The sequence below is a fragment of the Opisthorchis viverrini genome (genome assembly GCF_000715545.1).
Source record: "Opisthorchis viverrini unplaced genomic scaffold opera_v5_227, whole genome shotgun sequence".
NCBI lineage: Eukaryota > Metazoa > Platyhelminthes > Trematoda > Opisthorchiida > Opisthorchiidae > Opisthorchis > Opisthorchis viverrini.
The window spans coordinates 539,010-566,977 of record NW_008751884.1 but is presented as its reverse complement, the minus strand read 5'-3'; the positions used below and the strand labels follow the sequence as shown (position 1 = coordinate 566,977).

Here is a 27,968-nt window from a genome sequence, read left to right as displayed (position 1 = left end):
TTTGTTCTTTTCAACTTGTTTTGGTTACTTGTACGAACGCATATTGCGCATTGAAGATGAAATTTTTAATGCAGGAGCGCCACAAACTGTATGACTGGTCCATGACTACTTGTGGCATTAACCACTGGTCAGTTGAGTCTCCATCCAAGGTGAGGGCGATACTCAATTTGATTCAATTTACTGGTTAGTGATTTGATCCTTTGCTCGGTAATCGGCCGCTTGTCCTTCGGTTGCCTCCACTTTGCACAGGACTAACCAAATTATTTCTGCGCGGTAGACGGACAATAGCCCGCAAAATGGTTAAAACCCGAGAGTTTTCGTACATCTCTTATATGTGGAGACAACTTTTCTTAGCTATGGATGGTACCATCGAAGTGATATTTTTTCATTCCTGGTGAGCTCGACTAGCAAGACTCCAGTTCTTAATGCTACATGTCACAGGAACCTACAGCGGTTATACGCTTTAGTAGCATGAATATAAAAGGGTAGTTACTATCTGGGGCACACCGTATTCTGATCATATCCGACCTTCACAAGATATACTGGGATACCCGGATATGAATGAATTTTCATTGAGTTATTCAGGAAAGCATTCACTCAGCGTCTTATTATCTACCGTGGCAGAGAAAACACCACTTTTTAGGAGATTTCCGTGAGATTTCCATGATCTTGGTGCACTTAACTCTAGGAAAAATAACTGTTCCAAGGAAACCCGATGGATCAGGTGACCCTTGAACTATATCATCATATACAAAAGGTATGTGTTTTATCAAGAAGCACGGGGCACTTCTCACTCAAGACTGCAGTCAATTGTACAAGAATGATTGATTCGGTCTGCTGTCCGTCCCCTTTTTTGTGCGTCAAAATGGAATGTAGTTTTACTTTTGACCCTGTATGTTCAGACCAATGTAGTCACGGACACCGAGAACACTTTAACTTTGATGACCTATGAAACCATAATAGGTAAATATCCTGGGAGATATCTGTCATAAAACGAAATTTGTTGATTAGGCGGCTGATCCGGGCGGACTGTCACGAAAACAGGCTGATTATCAGGAATGCGGAAACGTTTAAAGCTGTCGCTCTTAGTGGGTGAAGTAGTGGAGAACCAAGGATCCTCAGATACACTTACTGATTTTCACATTCCAACGTGAGTTCGTTTTGATGACCTGAACTTAAGTCAAACTTACGTCTCTTTTCAGTGCGTCGGATTTTTTTCTGCGCAAACTGTGATCTTTATTGACTGACTAACTTCACTGAAAGATGTGGTTAGTTAGTTCCTTTTTACTACTCCAGTTGTTTTTTTTTCAAAAAAAAACTAAATCCTTCATAAACAAGTTATTCACTTGTGTGTCGTCATAGTTGCTTATGACACTTCCAGTGCAAATAGTTGCAAATTGACATGTATTCTCAGCGACTTGCAGTACGTTACATCTTCCTATGTATTATATTTTAAGCTATCATAACAAAAGCTAAGGTTTTTATAAACTTTGTCTTTTAGAAGTAATATGGTCAGAGAACACAACGCCCTAGGATTTTTGCAGTCCATACAAGAACTGACAAGACAGAATCTTTCATCAATGCCTAACCGCCTGAAGCGTTTGAACGACTTCTTACGCATACTGAGAACGTTTCTTCTTCCCGGAGCACCACGCAATATTGGTGAGTAGATGAAGGGCACGTTCTTCTTTCTTTATTTCTTTTGCACTTTCATTATGGCAAGGTTTATACTAACTACTGGCGCCACCGGTAGAGACGATTGTTACACAGGAACAGCGCTTTAGATGATGCCATCCTCTGATAAAATATCGGACAAAATCTAGAACACCAAGCTTTAGGTTATCTTAACTGTTATCTTATTTTATCAAGATACCAAAAGCAAGCCGACCAGATCGGGTCATTGTATGGGAGCGGCCGCCTAGGACAACCATGTTAAAGTATTGTTGTGTTGTTTTTTCCTTGGTCCAAAATCATTCCTACATAGTGTTCTAACCGTGAAGATGAGTAATTTGTCTAAAACCCAGAAAAACTGGATTACGCTGAGACTAGTGTGGTTGTCTGAACTGATGAGATGGTCAGGAATGATACAGCGGCTTACGACTTATAATTTTAATGTCTCAAATCTTTTAGGTTTGTTGAAAGTTAATTTACGTTTTTTTAATTTTAAACCCACTACGGGTTATCCGGAAAGGTGTCATCATTTTTTTGAAAAGAAATTCATGATTCCTCCACAATCTGTTAACAATTTTATCCTTTCATCACACGAATTTTCTAGCCATGCCACTGGACTTGGTTGAGGAGGTCAAAAGCGAAGTGCGGGTTAAGCGGTATCAGACGACAGAAAAAGTGTTCGCTCGACTGGCCCGGGCTTGTTTGGAGTTGCTGTTGCCAGCTTGGATTGCGTTTTTGAAATACGACGCATTTGAATACGCAAAGTATGAATTTGTTTACTCGAATCTACCTAAACGATAAAAACGTTTATGTCGCCATGCTCTATATTATTTGAATTCAATGAACGGTGTTTTGTATACGATCTCAGAAACTCAAAGACACCAAACCTTCCGAAAGGTTGCTCTACGTTGTCTTTAAAGACTCAATTTTCCGGCAAAATGATCGCTTCTTGTTCTTAATTTTGGTGTGAGGGAATACGCGACGGAAGCAAAGTATAGGTTTGGTATGTCCTACAAACCACTCATCACGCAAACATAGGACAAGACCTTGTCTTTCGAAAAGTTTTCAGCAACCTTATAAGTAGTGTGTTCCATGTAGATATCTGCAATGGCGTTTATGCGGAAACCTGGGACGGCCCTTGTGCATACAACAAGTTGAAAAGTAACATATTAGGTGTTTCAGATGGGATTTATTTGAGCTGCCCTTTAAAACCAAATAAGTTTTCAAATGGTTGTGGTTCGTGAATTAGGTCTCTTTCTACCCATCCGCTAGTTATACGCCTTCAATTCTATCTGTTTTTTTTTCGGATAAAGGCGTTGCTTATCCACTGAACACATTTCCATCCACAGGGCATCACATCGGCATTATGATGCCTTCCCGCCTCCTCAATCAATGGATGAATTCGATGTCATTTTTGACAGAAGTGCAGTAGTTATCAAACGCAGATAGTAAGTTTCCACAGTGCTTATTTTCACGGAACTTATTGAGCACAGACAATTCTTTAAAATATACCTGTCATGTCACCAAGACCTAACGACATGATGCTTCGCTGCACTGTACTTCTTTATTCGGTTGTGAATTTGTGCTCGTAACCGAGTGTGAAAAATACTAAATATTCGTTGATAAAAAATTGACAGGATCGATGTTTGTAGTGGAAGAGAGGGATGGTCCAGATTCGGCACTTTATCTCATCTTATTTAGTTACACACATATGAAATAAAATCGGACAAATTATCGTAGAATTATGAATTTACAATTTACTTTGGTTTTTGGTGGGTGAGTGAAGACTGGTGCGTTGTAGAGAATCCGCTTCTTTCGTGCGAGAAGATATCACTGAAATATCCGTACTATCTGTAAGCAATGTCTACATATTTCCCAAGCATGGTTAGGGAATGTATATGGGCCGCCTAACATGCTGGTTGTTGGCAAGCTTGCAAGGTGAAACAATATCTGATGGTTTGCTGTTTACAACCTGTTTACAAACCTGAGAGAAATGGCCTAACTGTTTGGAGCGCAAATTTACTGACCGGAAGTCTGTGTTTCGAACTCGACCTTCGCATCTCGACCTCCCCGTCTAGGCTTAGGCAACCTGGCAGTACCCCAGCCCTCATGCTTCCTTCGGGTTGCATGGCAGTTAGGCATCGAAAGGGTGCTACAGTTGAACAATTTTTTTACAAACCTGTTTACAAACTTTAATCAGATCGGGAAACATCAGTTTCGATTTATGACACCCCAAGTTTACCGATATATATTCCTCTTATGTTACATTTCATCATTCATTTGTGGGGTACTGTGACATTCTTCATCGTACTACCTAGTTGCACTTTGTATCAGCGCGTGAGGGCAGTGATCATCATCAGGTGAAGCAGTCTGATTTGGTGTAGCTGTTGTTACCGCACGATTCTTGGGCAGCACAACTCACGTCAACTTGTACTGCCAGTCTACACATAAACATGAAACACGTTTAAGCCTACGTCTAGAAACGAAATATTTCGGGCGACTTTCTGACGTGAACAGTCAACCAGAGCTTCTGGGGAGCAAAAACCAGTTGAATCTGATGGTGATCAGCGCTGACACACCGCGATTTTTGTTAGAAGGATCTTTCAAGACACGATAATGTGTATTATTGAGTCAAAATTAATAAACCTGCTTTGGTATGATCTCGAAGCCATAATTTAAAAGTGAAATTAATCTCAGGAAAACCTGGCTGACCAAAAATATCCGACCGGAGACTGGCTGCAATTCTGTTCAAAGATATGTATTCAGACCCAAAATGCGAAGGCTAGCTAGGTGATCTGTGCACTATTTAGCTACTCAGTTTCAGAAAAATATATGAAATCGAGTCGTCCCCGAAAGAAAGATAAGTTTCAATGAGTTACTTTGACTAACTGTTCTGTTGATGACGAGTATAAGATATGAATATCACGAATTCATTTATTTTTTTTCTACCAGAAAAGTGCTACTGCGTGTAACGGTGAGGTTTTGCGGCAGAATATAAAGTTTGGTCTACAACGGAAGAAAGCTACTTAGGCTTTGGTCTCAGTTCACGTTCACAATTCGGCTATTGTCTGGAAACACAAGAAGGTAGTACTGAAAAACGAGTCACTAATGTTTATGTGCTCTGTTTCCAGCCCAATTTTCCTCTTGTGCACTTGGAGTAAAAAACCCATCAAAATGATATATTCACTTCTTAGTCCGTTATACTTCTTCGCATCATCTTTACCCTTACTTGAGAGAACTGTGACGTCTGTTTGGGTCCAATTAGCGGTATGGTTTGGCGCATGAAATTTCCGTCCCGCAGTAACCACTTAGAATTTTGGAAAAGTTCACAAGGGGAACGCTGGGACGTGACTTTCAAGGTATTTCCTATTTGTTGGATAAGCGCCACATCTTGTCAATCGATAATATATCATCGATTAATAAATCACCACTCACTTCGATAGTGTTTATTTATTCAATACTGGGTGATGGATACGTGCATCACTGGAATAACTGATATCATTTGTTACTTGTTACGCCGTGTTTACGTTCAACGGTGAAATTGTACAGAGGTGGTGCTGGTTCCAGTGGATTCTTTAGTAGCGATCAGCTTCCAATTCTCTTGATTCTTTCTTAAGAATCAGCGGTTTCGTTTGTTCATTAGGCGGTTGTTAGGCTGAGCATTAAATATTGTATTTGTAATGGTAAAATCAGTTGCATTCAGGTCTTGCGGATGGGCAGTCTGTCGACCAAGTTTTCTTAGGTCACATTTAAACACCTGGGCTTTACCTGAGATTCTGCAACTTCTTAAAAACCATTCAACACCATAAAACAGTCAGCATTATTATTGGTCTCCTTACTTGGATTTCATAGTATAAAACACGTCGGCATGGTCCAGGAATACAAAAGTTCCATCTTGATGTTTCGCTTCTTGTTATCCACAAGCCAACTTTTCTTTTTTATTTGTACCCAGAAATTTCCACTTTGCAACACCTTTAATATCCGCCTACATTGAAGGTACTTTGCTTTAGCATCTACTGAACAGAGTAAGATAATCCTGAGGTCCTCATTCGTAGGCTAGAAAAGTCAGGCGGACCGGAAATGGATTACTCAGAATATTAAATGACATGAAAATTTCACATTGTAGGCAAGCGAAATGCAGTTATTTCAGTGAAAACAGTTTATGCAGAAAGCTTTGTATAGGTGCTTCATCGGCTGACCAGCAGTCTGATTAGCCCACAGATGGATGTTTTCTAGAATCATATTCCCCCAAAGCTCCACAAAAGGAAAGGGCATTTCTTAAACTAGCATATTATCACGCCAGGTTTTCCAGATGATTTGCGTTCGAAATTAAAAGACACAAAAATCAGAAGCATGCAAAACTCCGCTCGTAGACGACACCTCAACGCTGCGCTTCCATCCGTAAGAGACTGGAGTGGAAATTTTTTTCGAGAAAGTTAAAGTGTTGTCTTTGGCGATAAATCTGTTCTTGAGTATTCTCTTTGATCCTGTGATGACGACTAAAGACGGAATGGGGAAAAATAAGTCAGTCAAATGAGAAAAGGTGTCTGTAACAGAATACTCAGAGAGAACCAGGTTTTTCGAGCGGTTTAGAAAATTAGCTCAGAGGCAACCCCATCTTACGCTCTTTTCACGTATCACATCCCAGACTTAAAAATAATATGATGGGTACCTCTAAGTTTCCACGGACTGTACAGTCACCACATTGATTGCAATTTGGCTACTTAACCCATTGCTATAAATTCAGAAATGGTCGTTGGCTTGTTTGCTGACGTGGGCAATTTGGTTGCAAGCGTTTTATCACCAATCGAGGTGACATCATCAGTGCGTAGTTGTGCGTAGCAGTGGGTTAGTGGTTGTGCGTTCAGTAGTGTTACGTGTGTGTTGATATACGTTCTGGTAGCCGGGGATGACCTTTGACTGCGATTAGTTATTCTGTCGGGCGGTTCCATTGGTTGTTCTCTTATCCCATGTCCTCATTCGCCGATGCCCACGTGACCTTGGAACTTGGCATCCCTCGCCGCCACGCATAACTACGCACTGATGATGTCACCTCGATTGATGATTAAATGTTTGCAACCAAATTGCCCAGCTCAGCGAACAAGCCAACGACCATCTACGCCACCTGAGCTACCGACATTCTCCTCTATGGGAAATTCGGAAATACTTATTTTGGTTTACAAACAATCTCGTCCTTTTGAGTTTGTCAGATGAGTATGAGTATGGTAAGTAGGACACCAAAAAACTAATCACGGAGGTCAAACTCTTTTCTCCACCCCCTTTCCTGCATCAACGGTTCACACCTATTTAATGGACAGCTGTGTATTCTCAGGTTGCTTGATTCCTCGTTTCACGTAGGTATGTATCTCAAAGAATACATATAAGCCATTAAGACAGGAAGATATCACTCAGAAGTGTAATAGTTAGAGTAGTGTTTACAGATATTTGCTATTTCTTTTTCAATCAGTCCAGAGGTCCAGAAAATGGCTTCCCAGATTTCACCGTGGGCCGCACTTCCACCAGAAGAGCGGAGAGTTTACGCACGTATCGCTTTAGAGAAACGGCGATTCATGGAAAAGGCAAGGAAGCTGGCTGTAAAGACGGCAATCCGTCGACAGAAAGAGGAACAAAAAAAGGTGTGTGGAAATGCTAAAATTCTACCTACAGGGATATATGAGTTTATATGACATGATTCTAAACAGCAAGTTGCTCAGTGGCCGTAATTTCTAGAAATAAAATGCTCGTAAAATTACACACAAACACATATGCATGCAATAAGTCGGTACTCAATAGTATTTGTGAATTGTGACATACAAACCTATTCCGTTTCCCGGTCGAGATCTAGAATGGTTAAATCTTAAATAAGTTTAATTTGAAAGAGCGATCTCAAGGTTCTGCGAACCGGAAAAAGCTTTTAATAAGTAATTCTACACTGGTTCATTTTCACACTTTCAGAACTTTCGGTAGCTTTTCAGTGAAAAAATGACCGATTGTCAATTTTCGCATCGTCGTTGAATAACATCACAAAATTTTGGACCATGACGATTATCACAGTGGTTCTTGAAGTAATGGAAGAGTATGTGCCGTTAGGAAAAAACATTTCAAAAATATACCAAAATGTAAAGTGGCTTAGGTGCAACATCGCAGTCAACAAAATCATAAGCAAGAGTTACCTGAGACGCCGCTGAGTCTCGCGGTAGAGCCAAAAAGTCTGAAAACCACCTAGTAAACTGTTGACAATTAGAATTCAAGTAGAATGCAATTTTGGTGGGAAATCGGGGATAGGATGAGTAGCATGTTCTTTCAAGAATGTATTTATGCTCTGTATATAAAACCCATTGTCTTTGTAAAAGTGGTCTTTCAGATTAAGAGCCATTAAGCCGAACATCCTCTTCCTAATGTATGAACTGGTGTACAGAATTTCTTTCGCCGTATTCACATTAGGTTTACAAAGTATCTTGGAAGCTGCTTTTGACTGGTTGCTGCCACGGCTTATTTACAACAATCATGCAGGTTGTTACATATTTCATTGTGCATATTTTTGTTACTACTGTTCAAGAGCTTTCACTGTACTTACTTTTAAAGTTGGTACCGTACTGCAAACAAAAATGAAATGTTTTATATAATTGTGAGTGGGGGTTTCGCTTCTATGTACGAGCGTCAACGTTTCCATACAGAAGGCATAGTCTTCTCGAAACTGCGAGTCATTCGATTTCGCTTTCCTTATTTTCGGACCCTTAAAACATTTCCCACACATATTGCTCAGGAGAGTTCTGTTAAAAATTACTAACCTACGAGTTTCTTGCAACAGAAACTACTAATTTTGGGACAAAAGAATCAAATTGTCGCAGTGCAGATAAAATGATATTTGATTCCGACGCACCATAACCAAGGAAGAAACTACCCTCGTTTTCTCAGTAGTGTGTAGGGATGTTCACTTTTGCGATCTATCTGGCCGTCGTGCGCCCAGGTTTTAACAATTCCATTGTGCTTATGCGTTGGCCGGTTCAATATCTAGCACATTTGTTTGCATATACTCTCTTTATCAGAAACAGAAACCGAGAAGCATTGGAATTCGCCGGGTGCCACAGATTCTGGTGAGTTGGTTGCCGAGTTTTCGGAAATGCTTCGGTCTTTTAAGTGGTTCTCCAACGTTTTTGAGATGAGACAGAATATTGAGTTACGTGTTGTGTAATGTTCCTTGTGGCAGCAGCAAGATAGCTTTTACAGACAAAAACAACTAGCCAGTAGAAATTACACTGACGTCTCATGTTGAGCAGCAAAACCGCTGGAGAAAATATTCAGAGCTGAAGTTCTTTGCAAACTAGCCATAAGGAAAGCCTTAAATGAGCTTATTATGATTGGTCCAAAATATAAGAAATATTAAAAAAAATGCGCGGAAAATAGAATGTACTTAAAGGATTAGCGGCAAATCCATTTAGGGTTAGGCTGTTTCTAATGATAATCTCAGCCTGGAGATGATTAGGCAATCATTAGTGAACAAAATCACAAGGCTGTTAATATTGTAACTATGGTCCTGCTTAACCTTTCACAAAGGAAATTTTGCACGTTTACGTTTGACTTTAGATTAAAGATGGGGCCGATGAGGGATCTGGAGCCCTTGAACAACCCGAATATGGCGTTAGAAGGGAGCCGCCTTCGATTAAAAAATTTCTCACAAACAAGAGGTGAGAAACAGTTACCGAATGTTCACACAAAATCACGGTGAATAAATTATTTTTTGTTTCTGTACTGAACTATCTTGTTTTAAACCACTGCATATTCATAAGAAGTTTGTAAGGAGTTGCATTAATACATATATTTCTGTCAAGTATTCAGCATAGGTTTTATGAGTTTGTTCTTATCGTCCATTATTTTATCTTTTTTGGAAACCATCCCCTCAGTGTATCACTTTGACAGTTGGAAAATTTGTAACCAAACTTATTTTTGTACACATCCGACAATTTCAATGTGATCTAATTTGCTTAATGCATAGGGTATGTTTTTATAAACCTCCTTTACCAATTTGTGAACCTATACAGGGGGTAATATGGTCGAATGAAAGAAAATCAGATATCTCCCATTCTCTTATTGCGTTCGGTTCCAAACAATTTTTCTATTCCATATAAAAAATTTTCGTAGCTGACAGATCTCGTTGATTTGTCTTCGTTATGACCCAAGTGGTCACCAGGATCAAAACTATTCTAGCTTTGTACTGATGAATATGGGTGATTATCGCTTGTGTCGATGGTGTTCGGGATACCGACAAAAACTGAGGTTCTTTTCTAATTTCCTCTTTACATCTTTTGCTTCAGTTTGTTGAAGAGCTTCCAGCTGTGGCTAGCTGACCAGCAAGGGTCTCGGGAACAGAAAAAGGAAGTAGAAATGTACAAGCAGCTAATTCGGCAACTTTCCTACGTCATTGAGTCTTCTCGCTTTTTGGCCATGTCCACTAGAAGAGTTACGACCGAGTACCTTGATAGCAAAAGCCGCTTGGCGGAGGCAATATACCAGTAAGTGCGGTGTTTTTCTTACGCAAAAGCCAATAATGTGACGTGCATCTCTCGAAGGGTGGAGTATTTTAATCAAAGCAGATATTTGGATACCTTATGAGGCAACAGGTTACTCTATTTTTCCGTTTTGGTGCACAGCAACGAAGGCAGAGCAGGTCCTTTCATAAGGCCAAATAGTGACTGTTCCTCTTTACACGCGGTTCGATGGAATACAGCAGAAGAGCTTGAAAAGCTTCATAGTGTGATTTTTTCTGTTTTACTTTTCAACAGAGATTTAGATAGTGATCTATGGAAATCCAACCTGACACAGTTTACGAATATTTAGCTGACTGCTGGTCGTTTTGGATCACGTTTGTGGAATCCAACCATGCACTCGTTCGGAATCGCTTCTCCCTACGTTTTCCAGGGCCATGTAGGGTGTGGTCAAATCGCTTGGCAGCTGAAAGAATGGCAAACCTGGATGTTAGGCGAACTTATCGAAATCGTCTTATGGGGTCTCTTCTAAATGGTCCACCGTCAGATTTCAACTCACACTTGGACGAAATCTGCCACCTCTTTGCACAGTGCCGGGAATTTGCCTGTGGCATGACCCAACCAGGCGTTCAAGCACTGGATATCAGACCGAACAGTGTCATTGCTTAAACCTCTAGGAAATATCCCCCCGGTCCCGAACGTAACTTGATGCGACGGACTATCAGAAGTAGAGTAAAGGTGGGCTTGCAAGCGAACGTGAAGTGTGGTGGACACGAAAAGCCAAGGAAATGGAAAAGGCCCAGAAAACCTGTAATGCTCGAAAATTATCTCAGCTGATCCGCTCGACCTGTCCCCGGAAACCATCTGTGAACGAAACAATCAAGGATCTGTAAGGAGTGACCATCTTCAATAAGGAAGAACGCCTCAACCGTTACGCTGAATAATTCAAACAAAAATTGTCGCGGTTATCAGCCGACAGCCATCTAGAACCCACAGGTGACGTAGAACATTGGCGGTGGACGTGGAGCCACCTATGATCTCGGAGGGTTACGACTGCATACGTCCTCTCAAGCGCCACCGAGCTCCTGGTCTAGATGACTTTTCACCCGCGATGTTCAAAGATTGGGGTGAAGTCCTCAGTAAGCATTTGTCTGTTCTGTTTGCTTGCATGTCGGAAAAAGAGTCTGTCCCAGACAACTGAGGAGAGTCCTTGATAGTGCCCATTTTCAAAAGAATGGCTCGTAGTGAGTGTGGTAACCACAGGGGATCAGCTTCACTCCAGTCGTAACGAGAGTGTTGGTGTCACTTGAGCTTCTTCACCTCATGTTGACACGTGAGCTACTAACACAAGAGCAGCAAGTGGGATTCCGTCCTGGTAGGTGTTTTGTTAACCAAATCTTCACGCATTATCAGGTTCTAGAACAATGATATACGTAGAAGCGAACAACAGTTCTAGTATTCCTGGATTTTCAAGGCACGTTTGACTCGGTTGATCGGTCTGTTTTTTCTTGACATGCTTACCTACCAATGAATGCCCCAGAAGTTCGTGAACATAATAGGCTTTTTGTATTCCCAGAATTCCGGACGTATGAGACTATACGATGAGCCCTCCAAACGTTTTCTACACAAAGTGGTCCCCGTCAGAGATGCCTACTCTCTCCAACCTTATTTCACTTTATGATCGATGAAATAATGTCTCCCAAACCCCGGTGTTCGAATACTCTATGACGAAAACCTTGTCGATTTGGAAAACTCAGAAGGTGGTGGTCGTTGGCTTGTTCGCTGAGCTGGGCAATTTGATTGCAAACGTTTCATCACCAATCGAGGTGACATCATCAGCGCGTTTTTAGAGAGCGTAGTTGTGTATAGTCATGGGTTGGTAATTGTGCCACAGCGCAATCAAATTGCCCAACTCAACGAAAAAGTCAACGACGATTTGCGCTAGCTGAGCTACCAACATTTTTCTCTACATAAGTACGAAGGTATAATTGGTTTTGGATGAATTGATCAGAGTCATTCCGTCCTTCGGTATGCACTTTGCACCCACAAAATGTAAGGTCATGCTTGTGGACGTGCAGTCACTGAACACTTGACTTACAATCCAGGGAGAGGTACTGGGATTTGTCGAGCGTTTTACGTGTCTTGTAAGTTGTATTATTTCTGATTGTAGTGTGACAGGTGATATGAATGCACGAATCTGCAAGACTCGGTTCGCGTTTGCTAATTTGAGACATCTATGGCGTCAGAATGGTTTATCCCTGAATCTGAAGGGACATGTGTATCAAGCTACAGTGTGGGCTGTTTTGTTGTATGGCTGTGAGACTTGGCCTGTTTGAAGAGCGGAACTGATACGTCTTCAGGTGTTTGACAATCGTTGTTCCGAACCACAGCTTGTGTGGATCGGTGTCGGCGAATCTGTAACGAGGCAATTAGGAAGCGAGTTTTCGGTTGTGCAATGGGTATTCCCATTGAAGAATGAGTCTAGCACCAGAAGCTACTTTAGTTGGGTCGTATGCCGAACCATCGTTTGCCTAAAAGAGTGCTGTTTTTCATGCCTAAATAAGAGTGGCGTAAACAGAGAGAGGGCCAACCCTTGACTTGGCAGAGGAGTATGAAGGAGATCACGAAACGCTTGGGTGCTGTGGATGCTACTCGTCTTCTAGGATGGGGACCGCATGATCTTCACTGTATCTGGTTGGAAACACTACAAGATATGGCTGCCAACCGATGTCAGCGGCGTTCTTGTTGTCAGCTTCTCGTAACGATTGTAGTGGGATAAGTCCCCTCTCCCTCCATTTTATTCTTTTTTTCACAATAAGGTTATCAAATAAATCATGCTTATACGGTAGTGAAAGATTGGTGTTGAAAACTGCTATCGTAATGTCGATGATGGTGATGATGATGATTTAGCTGAAGCATAAATTAGTATCAATTTGTAATTCGGTTGTCTTTCTACTAGTCTGGTCACACTCATGTGTTGTGGTCCTTGCGTGTCAGGAAATCATACTGTTCAACATACTCATCGCAGTCTTCAGTCTGTTTAAAAAATAATGCAATATTATCAGTTTGTTAAACGGATCAATGTATTTTTAGAACGTACCTTCAGAAGGGCGCCAGCCAAAGAATACCCGTGGCGAACAAGTATGTAGTTAACATGAGCAAAGAGAAAGGTCGGCCAAGCAGTGGAACATTCAGAGGAATTCGAGAAGATCAGTTTCGGGACCTGGACCCACACTTTCTAGAATTTTTAAAGGTATGTACAACCTTAATTCAGCCACGAATTCGTTCGTACGATACGAAAATTTATGGAAATAAACGGCGCACAAACAAATGTAAAAAAGAAAATTTAGTCAACTCGTCCCAAAAGTATCATGCAATCAAAAGTAAAGGGGGACAGTATCAAAGGTGAAGTTCGTTCGTCTGACTGATGATGAGGTTTAAGCTACATCCCACTGAGCAGCAAAGGTATTACGGGGGCTACCTAAGGCACGTGATTTGAACACAATGAATGATGCCCAGGTCAGGTGGCTTTGGGCATCTTGTGTTCACTCCGTACAGATACATTAGATCTTTTCAGGTGGGCAACCGGAAATTCTCCTCCTGCTTTGATGAGGACAAGATATAAAGTGTTGGGTACCGGTGTCCTTTTGCGGTTTATAAGCAATATTTTGTACTTTATTTCTTATGAGGGCCAAACAAGGTTCGCATCTGTCTGCACCTTTGTATACCCCCAGAGGCAGTGTTGTAGAAGATGGGATAAATTATCATCAAAGGAACCAGTGGATTTATTTGTGTTTTTCTCTTTTAGTGGAGGTACAAGGTACAATAGTCCGACAGCGGTCAATGAAGTCAAACAGTGTCATTTTCTTGTAGGGTGGGAAGAGATTTTCCACAGATGTCAGCAAAAAACCGTGAGGACAGAACCTCACGGTTGCTCAGGCCGATGGTGGAAGTTTGATAGAGGCACATCATCTTAGTCGTTTAGTTTAAAACTCTAACTGACCAGGCAGTGAGAGAAATAAGTCTGCTTGCGGACTCCACCCCTAGCCTGCGGCTCAAAATCCTGACCAATGAGTCAACGGGTAGGAGGGTGTTTATTGGAACCCGACTTTGACTGATGGCTCATTAGTCCGGCCTCCTCCGTTGTGGTGGCTGGCCCAACCAGAGGATAGGCGAATCCTTGTGCTGCTGCACACAATAGATGATCTTGGAGCCGCATCAGGCTCTTTGGTTGCGTGTTGGGTAATTTGTCGGTGGTCACAGTCAATTGGTGGACGGCCGAAAAGTATGGATTTTAGAGGCGACATTTCATAATTCGTTCTTCTTTCGGAAAAAGGTAGCATTACCGATTCCATAAATGTAGACCCGTCGGTCGCCTGAAGAAGAGACTTTACTGCCTCTCTTACTCTGTTGCATAGGACTGCAAGTCTTTACTCTCAGGCCGACTCGCATAAACGACTGTTCGCTGTGTGGCATCTTGCTGCCCTTTAATCCGACTGCTTCTCCTTGGTTTCCTTGACATTGTTACATTTTGTCGCTGTACTTTACGTGATCAGTATAGCAGATTGTGTAAGAAACCGCTATCTAAAAACACACTCATGAGATAATTTTGGTGGCTTCCAACTTGCATATTCAGAACAAAAACTACTTTCTGGAAATGGTGGTGCAATCCAAGCGTAAAGTAATGAAGTGCCGCAAGGGTAGTTGTGGTACAGTTGCAACCATGACATCACTACACGATTCCACAAAATGCTCCGTTTGAGAAGAGGCCTGCAGAAAAACACCAGTGGCCAGGCAATTTTCTCCTCAATTGGGACTCGCGAAGTTGACCTAACAGGGCTTTTTCCGTCCAAAAATATTCAGATTGCTGATGCGTTATTGCAAATTAGACTGCGGTTTAAGTAGAGGTCTTCGTAGAGTTCCCAGGTAGATATTTGCGTCATATTTTCAGATGTTCGGTGTAAATGATAATTGGAGCAGATCCAGATGCCTTGCTTAGCATCGTGGCTGGCTTGGCTATGCACGTAACGCAGTTTTGAACCTGACCATCTAGAATAAGGTAGCTGCCTGTTAAACAAAACTGGTATTTCTCCTATCCGAGGTTATTTTTGTGATTCCACAATAAAATTATTTTGGATCGGTCACAGCTCGAAACTAGGCTGTATTTTCGACAACTTTAGAAAAAATCTTTTAAAAACAAACCACTGCTCTGAGAATCTATATTGTTCCTAATGTTGTTGCCATTTCGTGTCACGAACCTCTAGAATGTGGAAATTGCGAACTAGGCACATTCTGTCTGTCGAAGATAGTCCATTTTAAAAAGATGACTAATGTACTCCCAAGTGCCATATTTTAAAGTAGTAAAGATTTTAACTCGTCACCGATATTCTCTTTGAATTATTGTGTATGGTTTTCTCAAGCATTCGAATACGATGCTCTTAACCTACAAGGAATTCCATCTATGCACTCTGTGTGGAGGGTCGTCAATGGAGCACAACGCATTTTCTATTCCCAATAGCGCACTGCCACTTCAAATGTTTCTAGTACGTGGTTTTCTGAGCCAGCGTGCACTGTTGTAGCAGCTACGCTCATCCATCAAACTGCAGTTGTGCAGATCTGAGCTGTTGATCAGCGCGTCAATATACTTTTCAGATACTGACAAGCATATCTGCTGAATACTATTGAGCGCCAGAACATATTTTTGCTAAGCCAGTGATGTTTATCTTGGTTACAATTTTGGTATATATCATAATTTGTTATTCTTTGCAGTTTCTGGCGGATAAATTTGGAATGACTCTTTTTGAACTTGCTGACTTGTCTGAGGAGGATATAATCGAACTGTTGGAGGCACAGGAAGATAAGACACTTAAAGGCGCGACAGGCGTAAGTCACGATTTTGCGCAGTTAATTTCTGGAAGCCAATTTGGGCATTTAATTTCCTTCGCCGAAACGAAAGAATTTTATATGTAGTTTAATTTGCAGTTTGTAATCTATTCCTATTCTACGATGCAAAACTGGTCTTATTCAATATCTGTTAATTTGAAGGGGCGTGATGATTTTGTCTGTCATCCGGTCCATCTCCTTTGAGATAATTTGTTAAAGTTATTAGGGATTGTGGTGATCTCGTGCTTTGGTGTTTCTGTACGATAACAATATGATCGAACCTTTGCGTGCAGGAAGACCAAGCTGACAATCAGACTGAACGTTTTGCTCCCAGTAGCTGCTCTAATCCACTTATCACAATTTTGCGGGTAAAAGCCAGAGGCAAGATGACAAACCCCGTCAGTTCCTGTCTTTTCGCTAGACAAATCTGACCCAAGTCGCTTTGCTTGATCTTTACTAAAGGTTCTTTTATGAATGCTTGCTTCGATAATTATGTCTAAAATTGGATGTTACTAAAGTCATTTGAAAGCTCTCAACAACACTAGAAGAAAAACAGCCTGCTTTCATTTCAGCACGTTTTTTGCCGCGCACATCCAACTGCGGAGGACCTCGCTGCTTTCGAAGCCATGTTGGCTTCTGTCGCATTTAGGCCACTGACATTTGAAGTCATTTTGTTCTACCAATTCTTGGTGAACAATGCCTGTCGGCGAGGAGAGACGTTTGCAGATCAAGATTTTATATTTTGCATTGAAGCCGTCCGATATCAGGTTTGTTCATTTTTTCTCCCTTCAAATTGTTTCGTGGTTCTTTTCAGAACGGCTAGATAATGGTGGTATTTGTATTCATTTATATTATCCGCCTGAAGTAATTTAGACCAGTCTTCATAATTCAATAAACAAACAGCATTTTTTGGATTAAGCAATGGTGATCAGAAATACAAGCCTAGGTAGTGGTGTGGATAAGATAAATTAGAGATCTTTGCTGAGATTTTTGTATTAAGTGGTCAGTCCAGTAAGCTCAATAATCCTGAGTGAAATGGAGAGTGAAGGAGACTAGGCACATTTCATGAACACCGTATAAGTGGGTAAGTTAGATGTCACACAGGAAGGATATCGGCATATCCTCCGAGAGGTATGACACCAAGCAGTAGTTCTGCTATTATTGTACTGTGTACAAGCTATACATAAGCAGTTCTGTTCAAAAGTGTACTAAATGGGATGTTCGAAGTCGTGCTAAAACAAGGGGAGTTTGCAAGACGTTTCTTGCGCAACAACTACGCTGATATAGATAAGGGAATATTCGTTGGCTTGTTCATCTCAAGCCACCGAATTCCGACTGACGGAATACCTGGTTTTTGATTGACAGACTGAGGACCTGCTTGTAGAATGATCGATGCATAGCGTGAAAAATGACGGGTACTATCGACTAAGTTTGTCCTTTGCTATCATGTTGCATCGCTGTTGCGTTGCGACAGCAACATTTGCTGAACGAGGGGACCAACTTAAGGCACATTGGTGCAAACGTTAGTCACTTTAGTAATTCGAGGGTGGATTTGGCTCGAGTTTCAATGTCCCAAGTTTTTTGTGGCAGATAGCCAGAATGCGGTGTTTTGGAGATCATATCAATTTCATGATGTGGCCTTGTTGTATGAAACGCAATAGTGGACATGTTTCCATTTTGCGTCTGTCGCCTTTCCAATTTGATTCCATTTCCCGGTGTGAGTAAAACATAGCGCTGGCTCTTAATTATCCGGGCTTTTTGTGCGTTTACACGAATTGTCTGACTGCGGTTCGATAGCGCGTTTATTCTCATAATAAACCACAACCACTGAGGAATTACTTTGAAGTAGCTAATGCTTAGGGGCCAACTTGGAAACAGCTCATGTAAACTACCAGGTTCCTCGATCCACTCAAGTAAGCTGATGGTACACAATTCGTACGATAAGTCAAGTGATTTTTATAAAGCCTCAAGAATCTACATTGATAATTGGTACCATACCACATTGGTAACCGAATATTATAATAGTGCAGAATCATCCGACTGTAAACCTTGAACATCATAGCTTGAAGTGGAAAAAAGCAATAAAGTGGCGGGGTCAGAAGACTGCATAATTTTGAAAAAAACGAGCAAATAAGGGTCACAGTTAGTAGGATTTTAATGAACTCAGGACCAATAAAATTATCCGGGTAATCTGACAACTTTTGTAACGTTCTTCAACGATGTGTCGCGTGAATTCGCTATCGAATTACCATTCGCCAAGCGGTATTTGATAGTGTTGAATGCCTTTTTGAAGAATAGTATCATAGATCTATCCTTCATATCCCATTCGTCTAACAGTTGACTAGTGGCGTTATAACCACAAGGAACTATATTATCCACGGCCTGCAAACAGTGGAGGATCGGTCAGATGCCACGGTTGGGGTGTCAGGTGATGTACGTTTCATTGGAAGGAAAAATTTGGTGTACTCAATAATTATTCCGTGTATCGCAACAGTACATCTGTGGGTTTCTAGGCTACCGAACAATAATAGAATCCAGATTTCTCGACATAACGCAATCCGTTTGTTAGCATGTTCACTTGAGAGGTCTTGAAAGAGTAACAAGTAGCGAGTAATTCAAATCAACCAAGCTAAATCAGTGGTATTACCGTCTCTCCGGAGATGTATATTGAAGGCCTAGTTTGTAAATATGAGGTTAGAAACTGATCACGCAGTTTGACGGAAAGTATCCATCCGTTATTTTTAACCTGTAAGTGATCTGCAAATCTCGCCTGCGCAAATCTTATTGTTTGATAAAAATACTGTGTTACGATTACTGATTCGGAGAATACCCTTTCATTAAAAACCCTAGTACCAGGTGTCGAATTGTAAGTTTTCTGTGTTGTCCGTGGGAAGTTTGTTGTTGTAACGTTCCATTAAATGTTGCCAAATATTTAGCTGTAAATGTTTCAGTCGGAATGTTGTGCTGAAGCTGGTTCGTTTTTCATCGAAAACCATTAACTGCATAGTTTTCTGGTAAAGAAGCCTACAAATGCGGTACTAGTGTTGCTGTTTTCCAATGCGGTCAGTGTGGTAATTCCACATCTAAATTTTTGTCGTATTGCCTTGAAGATCATCCATCGAGGTCGAAGCTAAGTTATTCAGGATTGAAGTGATTCAGGCGTCTATGGCGCAACCTGACTGGGAAGTCCTCAAGGCGCAACAGTCGATCGACAAGACCAGGCCGACCAATGGCATCAGTCAAGGACGGACATGTTAGCCTGTTTAGAAGTGAAATTTCAGAGGTGTCCAGCCCACGCTGCCCGATTAGTGGTAAAACGCTTGCCTCATACGTACGGAGCTCAAACCCCAATATGGCGAAGGGTATGCAGTACTGATGAGCTGTAATAAGTGCGAAACTCGAGTCCAGTGCCTCCCCTTTATGCTGTAGGCTCACCTGAAAGATTGCGCCGGAAAAGATTGCGACTGTTCAAACGAGAAAGATGCGAACATGAATTTTTTTCTATATTGTCTGAAGCCCTATTAAACTGCGACATGCGAAGAAGATTGGCTCACTGGCGAGTGAGACATTAAACAAACAGCTCTTGCAACGTAAACCCAAATCAATACTGTCTCTAGGCAAATTAAGGTAGACGGCACGATAAATTATACCCAACTTTTTGACTTTCCCGTCTCCCAGGGAGGAAACTGAGATAAAAATGACATTACAGTAAACTTTGTTTCTTTGGGCCACTATTCTATTGTGAAAGGGAACTATTTGGTCTACACATTTAACAGCGTACAAATCATCGAAAAATCCGGGTTAGAACGATGAGTGCAGGGACACTTAACGGAAGCTTCAACATACGCCACTTATTTCTCATTAGTATATAGAGCAAATTCCAGTTATCGTGACCAAGGTTAACCCGTAGCATTTTGTAAGTCGTACGTGGGCTGTAACTATTTCAGTGCCTAGGATAGGTGTGACGTCAGTGGGTATTAATAATGTGGCCGTGACACCACGCAGGTTCCTATAGTGCACGTGAAAAATGGATAATTCACGTCAATATTAGAAGTTGGCATTCCTGGTTTGGAAAATTGCATGTAGACGCTGAGTTTGATGCATTTCGTAGTGATCATATATTGACAATCTCATTTCTGATATTACTGTCTGATGTTGCCATATTCTTCTCCTCAGGAACTGTGCAGAGGCAAAATATGTAATTCCGTACTGAAGAAGAAGGCGAACTGCATCCTCCTGACTTTCGTGGATACACCATTCTTGACCAAGCTGCAGGTATGTCATACAAATGTGGAGAAAGTCTTGACTTAGAAATAATACTAAATAAGAAGAGTTCAGCATCTCTACAGCCGGGAATTTTCTTGTGTACACCCCACAATACTCGCCCGACCCGTAATCCTCGCAATCGCGCGTCATTGTGTGATTTGCAGACATATATTCGTAAACGTGCTATCGCATATACTGTAAAGACTTCAATTTTAAGCCGAAACCAGAGATTACTGCAAAGTCAGCAGTTGATGGACGGTAGGATGCAGTTATCCTTGGTCTGACGAGTCCAAGTTCAACGTCTCTATGAACCATTACAGTATTGATGGGCTGACACAAAAAAGTTACTTCATAATCACACCGCAATATTGTGCTGCTGTGTGCATTCATCGAGGTTACGCATTCAGCAACCACTGATCCTAGAACAACAGCTTGTACTATCCAAGTCACGTGACGACCCTACTGACCAGCAAACTGTAGAGTGAATTCGCGTTTATTGGTAATTGTCCTGAGTATTCTAAACATGCAACGTGCAAGTTGCTTAGTCATGACTGATCAAGACGAAGCACCTAGTTGTCTTTTGAGAGTGTTGGTAGATTCCGAGGGAAGTGGTTGCCCCATATGGATTAAACTCTATCTCTATAATGCCAAAAAGTGTCGGGTTATTTAGTCTTTTATCCAGAGATGCCTCCTGGCTCTTACTGAGCTTCTCTTCCCGGTCATTTGGGACACAGCATCGACGTTTTTGAAGGAGCTCTCTAGCTTCCACTTTGTTTTTGCTTGTGTTAACGACAAGAGATATTTTAAACCGTTTCGTTTCAAATTAACAGTTCGTGATCTTGTGATTCACTGAGATGCAAACGATGATTAGAACAAAATATTCGGGAACACAAAGTCGTTTGGATAAACCAGAAATCAGGTTAATTCCGTCATTAGAACTTTCTTGAAGGATACTTATCAAGTGATTGACCTGATTAATGCATACTTGTGTAAAGCCCAAAGAACCTCGAGCAAATTATGAGCCAGATATCCAAACAGTTGCAAACACTGACTTTTAAAAGTTTTCAATATGCTAGGTCCAGAATAAAACGGTTACAGAAGAAACCCTGTTTAATCTATAGTGTGTTTATTGTTGGTAACGTTACGCGTCTTATGGAGCATTTTCATATAATGTCCCTGATGACGTTACTACATGCGATTCCTGTTCGATTAAGGATTTCCGTAATTTGCACCTTATGTTTGCCAAAACCCTTCCAAACCGTCTTTCCTGTCCTGCTGCTGCAGTACCAACCAGCGTATCTAAATAAAATGGTACCATCTGCAATTTAAAATACGTCATGATTTTCTTTCTTTCATACTCCCTGACTCCAGGTTACAGCTTGGAGAATTATGCTGCCTTCCTGGCAAATTAGCAATTATGAATGTGTTTAAAATCTGCTACGGAAGAATGATTGTCAGTACACAAGCCATAGTTTCATACGTGTAACTGGTCTACTGAGTAATATAGAGCAATGTTCTATATCCATGTCTTCCAACAATTAACCAGTCCATATTATTCTCGAGCAGATATTCTGCGACGAAGTTATTCTATAAATTTTCTACATGGTAAAACACTAATAAAATTTTCATTTCAAACAGTTACAGTGAGGCCTAAGGCTTGCGAGAGCTGATTTAATTTTAAGGATGGCGTAGCAAACCGGCTAAATTATGCCCTAAAAATTGACGAAATGACAATGTTGCTGATAACCATTGTTCCATAAAAGACTGTAAAAACGTACTTTAGTTTATTGTCCTACATTAAGAACACAGATGTTGTGTTGCTCTCATGGGAAAGTGACGATCAGGTGAGTGTAGTTTCCAAGCCGTCAAAAACGTAGTGAGAAGACCAACTTCACTGTCCATGCTGAGATAATGTAAGTCCAGTTAGGGCTCAAAACACCTGAATTATAAAGAATTTGCTGACCGCTTTCAACAGATGGTTGTGCCCATTCAAATGCAATCTACCCTATTACTCACTCATTCTTCCTTGGGAAATACTTCTGAAGCTGATAGTGAATATTTCGGCAAACCTAATTTTATATTCCATCCACATTTGGGATTGCACTGAACAAAGATAGCTAAATCGCTTGTCGGTTTTTGTGTGCTTAAGCAATCAGTTGTAACGTGCACGACTCTCGGTGCAGTGATTCATCCGTAGGTGTTGACTATCACCTTAATACCTTCATTATCTGTTCGAAACTGTAGATAAAACCTCCTACGCTACTCTGTCACGACATTCCAGTTGTTCAGCCATTATCAAAAGCAAACTGAATTACTCTGTAGGTGAACATTCGACTGTCAGCACCTATGGCTTATATCTAAGAAAACCAACCTAACCCCGTGCTTCTCAGAAACTCTCATTTCAAAACTTTATGGAATTTGTGACAACAAGTTAAAAAAACTCAGGACTGCTTGAAGAACTGAGAGGAATTTTCGAAATGAGCGAAGCGTTAACATGTCCATGCGTGTCTGTCTCTCTACGTTCATCTCCTATCTTATGTTGCGTACGTTGTGGTCAATAACTTGTTTTCCCACCATTGTCTAGATCGGTGACTTGATTGTCTGCCGGTTATTCAGAAATCCCAAGTTTGCTGTAAATTTTAATAGATGTAACTTAACCAACAAACCAAAACCACAGTAATCCCCAGATTTATGTGTTGCCTTGTTTCATATTTCAGGTGGACTTACCACATGCCTTTAGCAGCATTTTGGTCCAACAAGTAAAGCGCGCCCTGGACGCAAAAACCTCCTTACCTCCGGATATTTATGAAGAGGCAAAACATAGACTTACTCAGGAGATTTTGCCATTTTGGGCTGGATTTCGACGGAATGTGCTTCTTCAAGGCAAGCCTATGCTTGGAGCGCCTGGTACTGGCACTAAAGGTGTTGAAAACATCTTCAGGATTCCGCCGTTTTCCACAACATCAGGTAGGCTACTTTGTAACAGTCCTAACCATCTTGAGTATATTTTCAACTAAGTTTCACAAGACGCCATTTGCACTCATTCATTGAAAAGTTTGATAACTTTCTCCGAAAATTGTATCATCTCTGTGGAGGTGGCCCTCTGAACGTAACCTGACAGTGCTAAACTTGTCGCGTCATTGAACAAATATAGGGCATCATGTGAATTATCGCTCTCTAACCAATGGAAGGATCAAGTGAAAATAATTTTTTTCACAAGAATATGTTTGTCCAAACGGGTCTGTCGAACGAGACTGAGACCAACCCGGTTTGAACTGAGAAACAAAAAAAGTCATTTCACATTAGTACACACCGAAAACTGCGTCACATATATTTTATTTGTATCGGGCGAATGACTTTGACACCAAGTAAAAATTTAGAGAAAACAGGTGATTAGAATAAAATGGTTAGTGTTCTAGAATCGAAGAGTCCTACTTTTCCTAATGATTGCGAAATCATGCAAGTCGGCTTTGGCCGTCCACTTTGATAAAGTTTCGGATTACGCTAGTCCCTTTAGCTCAAGCCATCCATGGTTTTCCAGATTTTTAACAGCTGTGTACTGTTGAAGAAATACAAATGTTCCTTTTTGTCTAGTATCTCAAACGAAGTTTTGTGGTGACAACCTTGATAGCCAGGTAGCGTATATAATGCATTCTGCTAAATATATTAAAGAAATCACTGTCGTAGTCTGGGCTTTAGTGAGAAAATAAAGTTCCAAAAGTCACAAAGTGGTTGCATAGGGTATGTTCCTCACAAATCGACATTTGTGTACTCTTAACAGTTCTGATGGTGTCTTGTGAGTAACAATTAGCCTTTTAGGGAAACGTAACTTTGATACAGTGTTCTGTTGAGAAGGAATAGTTCGGAATGCTTCTGCCTTTTGCGATAGATAAGTTGCTTCTGGAAGACCAACATTAGTTTACCAGGACATGAAACACTCCCCGGAAATAATTTTCGAACATAAAGTGCAGTAGCATTCAAGCGAAATCTCTCCGCATATAACTATAGTCGAGTTGGTACTAAACTTGTTTTTTTTCAAACATAGTTTGCAGTTTTTGCCGGAGAATAAACTAATCGGTTTGTCCAATCACAGCATTCAATTACTTCACGAGTGCATTTTTTCTTGTTATGCTTTCGTTTTCAAAACACCTGATAGGAATCCAACTTGCTACAGGCGATATTTTAGACCTAATTTGATGGCGACTCGTATCAGAAATACGCAGTATCTTGCAGGATCACTAAAAGATCACCTCCGGCGCTAAAACATCAGCATTCATTTTATTTTCAGGCAGTTCCAAGACCACAATGGGGGTATTCTGTTGCACAAATAATACTTCTCTCACGGATACACTATGCCAGTCTAGTCTNATACACTATGCCAGTCTCCTGGGAGGGAAAGCGCGGGAAAGAGGTTAACCTGTAACCTACATTGTATTGAAGGGGTGCTTACTTCCATTTTGTCCAAAAGCATTCAGTCAGTGATGCACAGCGGCAAGTAGCTGACTGCAGTGTACCAGTGGCAAAACATTCTGCGATCAAGGGTTTAATCTTGCATCGGAATCTTTGCCACATTGTTGCTTAGGCCGAATGTTTCATACTGCATATAATTGGAATCATTACAATACTTGACAAAAGGCCGATCGCAGTGGTAGGCATATTGCCAACGCACGGGCGACATACTTGGACAAAGTTTTCTCGGTGCTATGCGTAGAACCTTTTTGCATAATGTAGCGGATTATTCTGACTGCCTGCTTACACTCTGACGTGAACTTATCTTTGCAAATACGGACCCACTTTAACCAGACAGTACGCATCTTAGAAGGCTTTGGAGAGCAGACTCGCAAAAACAACCCACTGCTGTCAAGCCTCTGAAGTATGTTGTGTGTTGTAATGAAAGGTTGAAAGGTAATTTAACTCTTCGGTGAGGAGAACCATATGGTGGCTGGTGAGGAGACTTTGCTGGAGAAAGAAACCCCCCAAGAGAGACATACCGGAAGTGTTGTCTGGATCATTCATGGAAACGGCCCTCCTCCAGGGAGTTTCTTTTTCGGCTTACTGTTTTTTCTTCGATCAAATGGTACCTAAGTGATTTGGAAAGCAGGCACTTCAAAAATGTTTCACCCTTAGATAATTAGCTTATTTCCCTGTCTTTATGGATACTGAACGAAGGCAATAAAACAGCGCCAGTAGATGCTACAACGGATTGCTTTGCTATAGAAACAGGATCATTTAGACGGAACAGTAGGCTTCAGAAGGCACTGGGAGTGCTGTCATCAACTTTGACCCACAACCAAAACATACAAGAGTCTCTTGTTGAAACTTTGGCGCCGGAAATTCGACTTGTGTCATCCGATGGCTTCTACACATTAAAAGATTTTTGAATCCTTAATGAGGAAAAAAATCGATTGTATTTTATGACTTTTAGTTCCCTGAGTATACAGAGTATACGAACAACTGATTCCCTCTGTCTCCGAAAACATACAAGCTGTCAGTACACTTGGAACTGAAGTTCTACCACTAACGCTACAGTTGTACATCAATTTTAGCCCATCGCCAACATTCTGGTGACCAATATCACACACGACTCGAGTACTCGCTTCCGGATTTGCCTTCTGAGAATCGTGCCAATATGATAAATTTTTCAGTCAAAAATGGGGCGCAATGGGGCTATTTCGAGGAGTGGTGAAGGCGGGAAACTGGAGTACACCGATTGAAGTTTAAGAGTGTCTCTCGCGGTCGACACAATGCCATATTTTACACTTCGTTTTCTAATGTTGCGCGTACGGACTTTAGGGTAGACAGGAATTTTCTTCCCAAACCCATTTTCTCCAAAGTATCAAACTTTTACACAAATAAGCATGTTGAAATGAATAAATGTATGACTTCTTGACAGTTTCTCTTATTTTTCTCCCATACCTAAGGACATGAAACCTCAAGACTAGAAGTTCGTATTTCAGTTGGGTTTCCAAAAATGGCGTTATTTGGGTACTCAGACAGGAGACAAAATTAAACCGATGTTGATGTTCAACCCCCTTATTGCTCCGTTTGTTAAGAGGGAATAATCGGAATCAATGCGATAGTTTCCGGCATGTGACACATGCCTGCTGTGCAAATTATGTCTACAAATCAAATAGTTTCTTCAGCATAATTAGAAGTTTAATCCCTCTGTGAAATGTAATCAATGACCGTTAACTCGAGATCCACCAATCAGAATGCTTTTCAGACATAACCATCATTACTGACCGCACTCAACACCTGTAATAATCAGACTTGGATGATTCTTGGGTTGAACGTACGCAGACGCGTAGAGGAAATCCGATGAAAATAAGGTGTTGCCATGGCATAAGCAGACCTCGACACTCTGTCTCATTCAAAGAATGATAGTCGCAGGACACGCAGATAGTAATTGCGGCAAAAGGACCATAGCGTAGTTCGAATGAAACCTTGTCAGCTGATGTCAATGCCTCTTGACCAGGTCTGTTGCGTAAAGCTAGGTGTACACTCTACATGGCGCTGTAAATAAAAGATTCAAGTTTTATGATCACAGGGTCATAGAATAGGATTTTAATGTACATATTATCGCTTGTGACACATTCAGCATATCCTTATATCTGCTTGCAGCAGGCTGTGTAACGTTATCAGTATTGTTCTGTAATCTAAACTCCATGGTCCAACAGGCATTGCTTTCCAATACACACCTAATTGATTTTGACATAAAAAACCCTGTCCTTAATGTTCGAACTGGATGTTTTCTTAGCACTTCAACAACTGTGAAAGAAGCTTGAAATTCAAAGAAACAGAAACGGCTGGAAAAAATTAACGTAGATGGAGCAGTGCGCTAGGGGTTCATTGAATGTGTTAAATTAAGTGCGTAGTTTTGCCACAGAAAACCAGCTACGGACTAAAGTCAGGAATGTGTGGTAACGTGGTACAGTTGGCCTCTCTATATTCTCCTGTATTAGGCAACGTTCTTAAGACTGATTCGTGGAAAAAAACTAAAAGACCCAAAAGTTGGTGTAGTAATTCTTTCACGGGTAACTTTCGGTGGTGACCATCACAAGCGGTCAGATAATACTAGGTGACTTCGGACACGTTGGCAGACTCAACACTTGGGATTTCTCGTGGTTTCCTTCCTCCATTATTCCGGTCCCAATTGGCAGTCGCAGCAAGTTAAAAAGGTTGATGTTTATTGTACACTCAGTTATGGTGACAGTAGGAGGCTATTGGAGGATGGGGTGTTAAAATTAGAGAACACATATGCATCATTTTGAAAATGCGCAAACCTGAATTGTGAGGAGGTACCGATCAGGATGAGTACCTAAACGTAGCTTTTATTCGAAATTTTGACATCTTTCCAAAGCTGAAATTGACGGAACGCAATTTTCTATATAAGTATTGATCAGAGTACAGCCATATGCGAAACGGCAAATAACTAACAAGTGAAAATGTACACTTAGATGTCTAACTTTTCACGTGATTTAGTGGCACCTTTCAATGAGGGAGTGTATACCGACGAATTTTCTATGCGCTTTATATTCGGCATATATCACTATGTGACTATATGGATAGATTTTTACTAACCTCCATTACTGGAGCTCAGATTTGTAAAAAACATGTCGTTCCAGTGACTTGACTGCCTCAGATCGCGTTCCGATTCCTGTT

General features: G+C 41.0%; 1 protein-coding gene across 1 annotated transcript; it reads left to right on the top strand.

Annotated features, from left to right (window-relative positions):
- Positions 1–1,501: 1,501 nt before the first annotated feature.
- On the top strand, positions 1,502–26,189 carry T265_14629 (hypothetical protein; the record flags this gene model as incomplete). The annotated part of the gene is made up of 13 exons (XM_009174477.1): positions 1,502–1,662; positions 2,276–2,435; positions 3,021–3,119; positions 7,139–7,307; positions 8,721–8,768; positions 9,259–9,359; positions 9,987–10,184; positions 13,251–13,410; positions 15,927–16,040; positions 16,613–16,807; positions 20,217–20,315; positions 23,024–23,273; positions 25,853–26,189. 13 exons carry the CDS (start codon positions 1,509–1,511, stop codon positions 25,990–25,992), a joined length of 1,887 nt encoding a protein of 628 aa, XP_009172741.1.
- Positions 26,190–27,968: the final 1,779 nt, after the last annotated feature.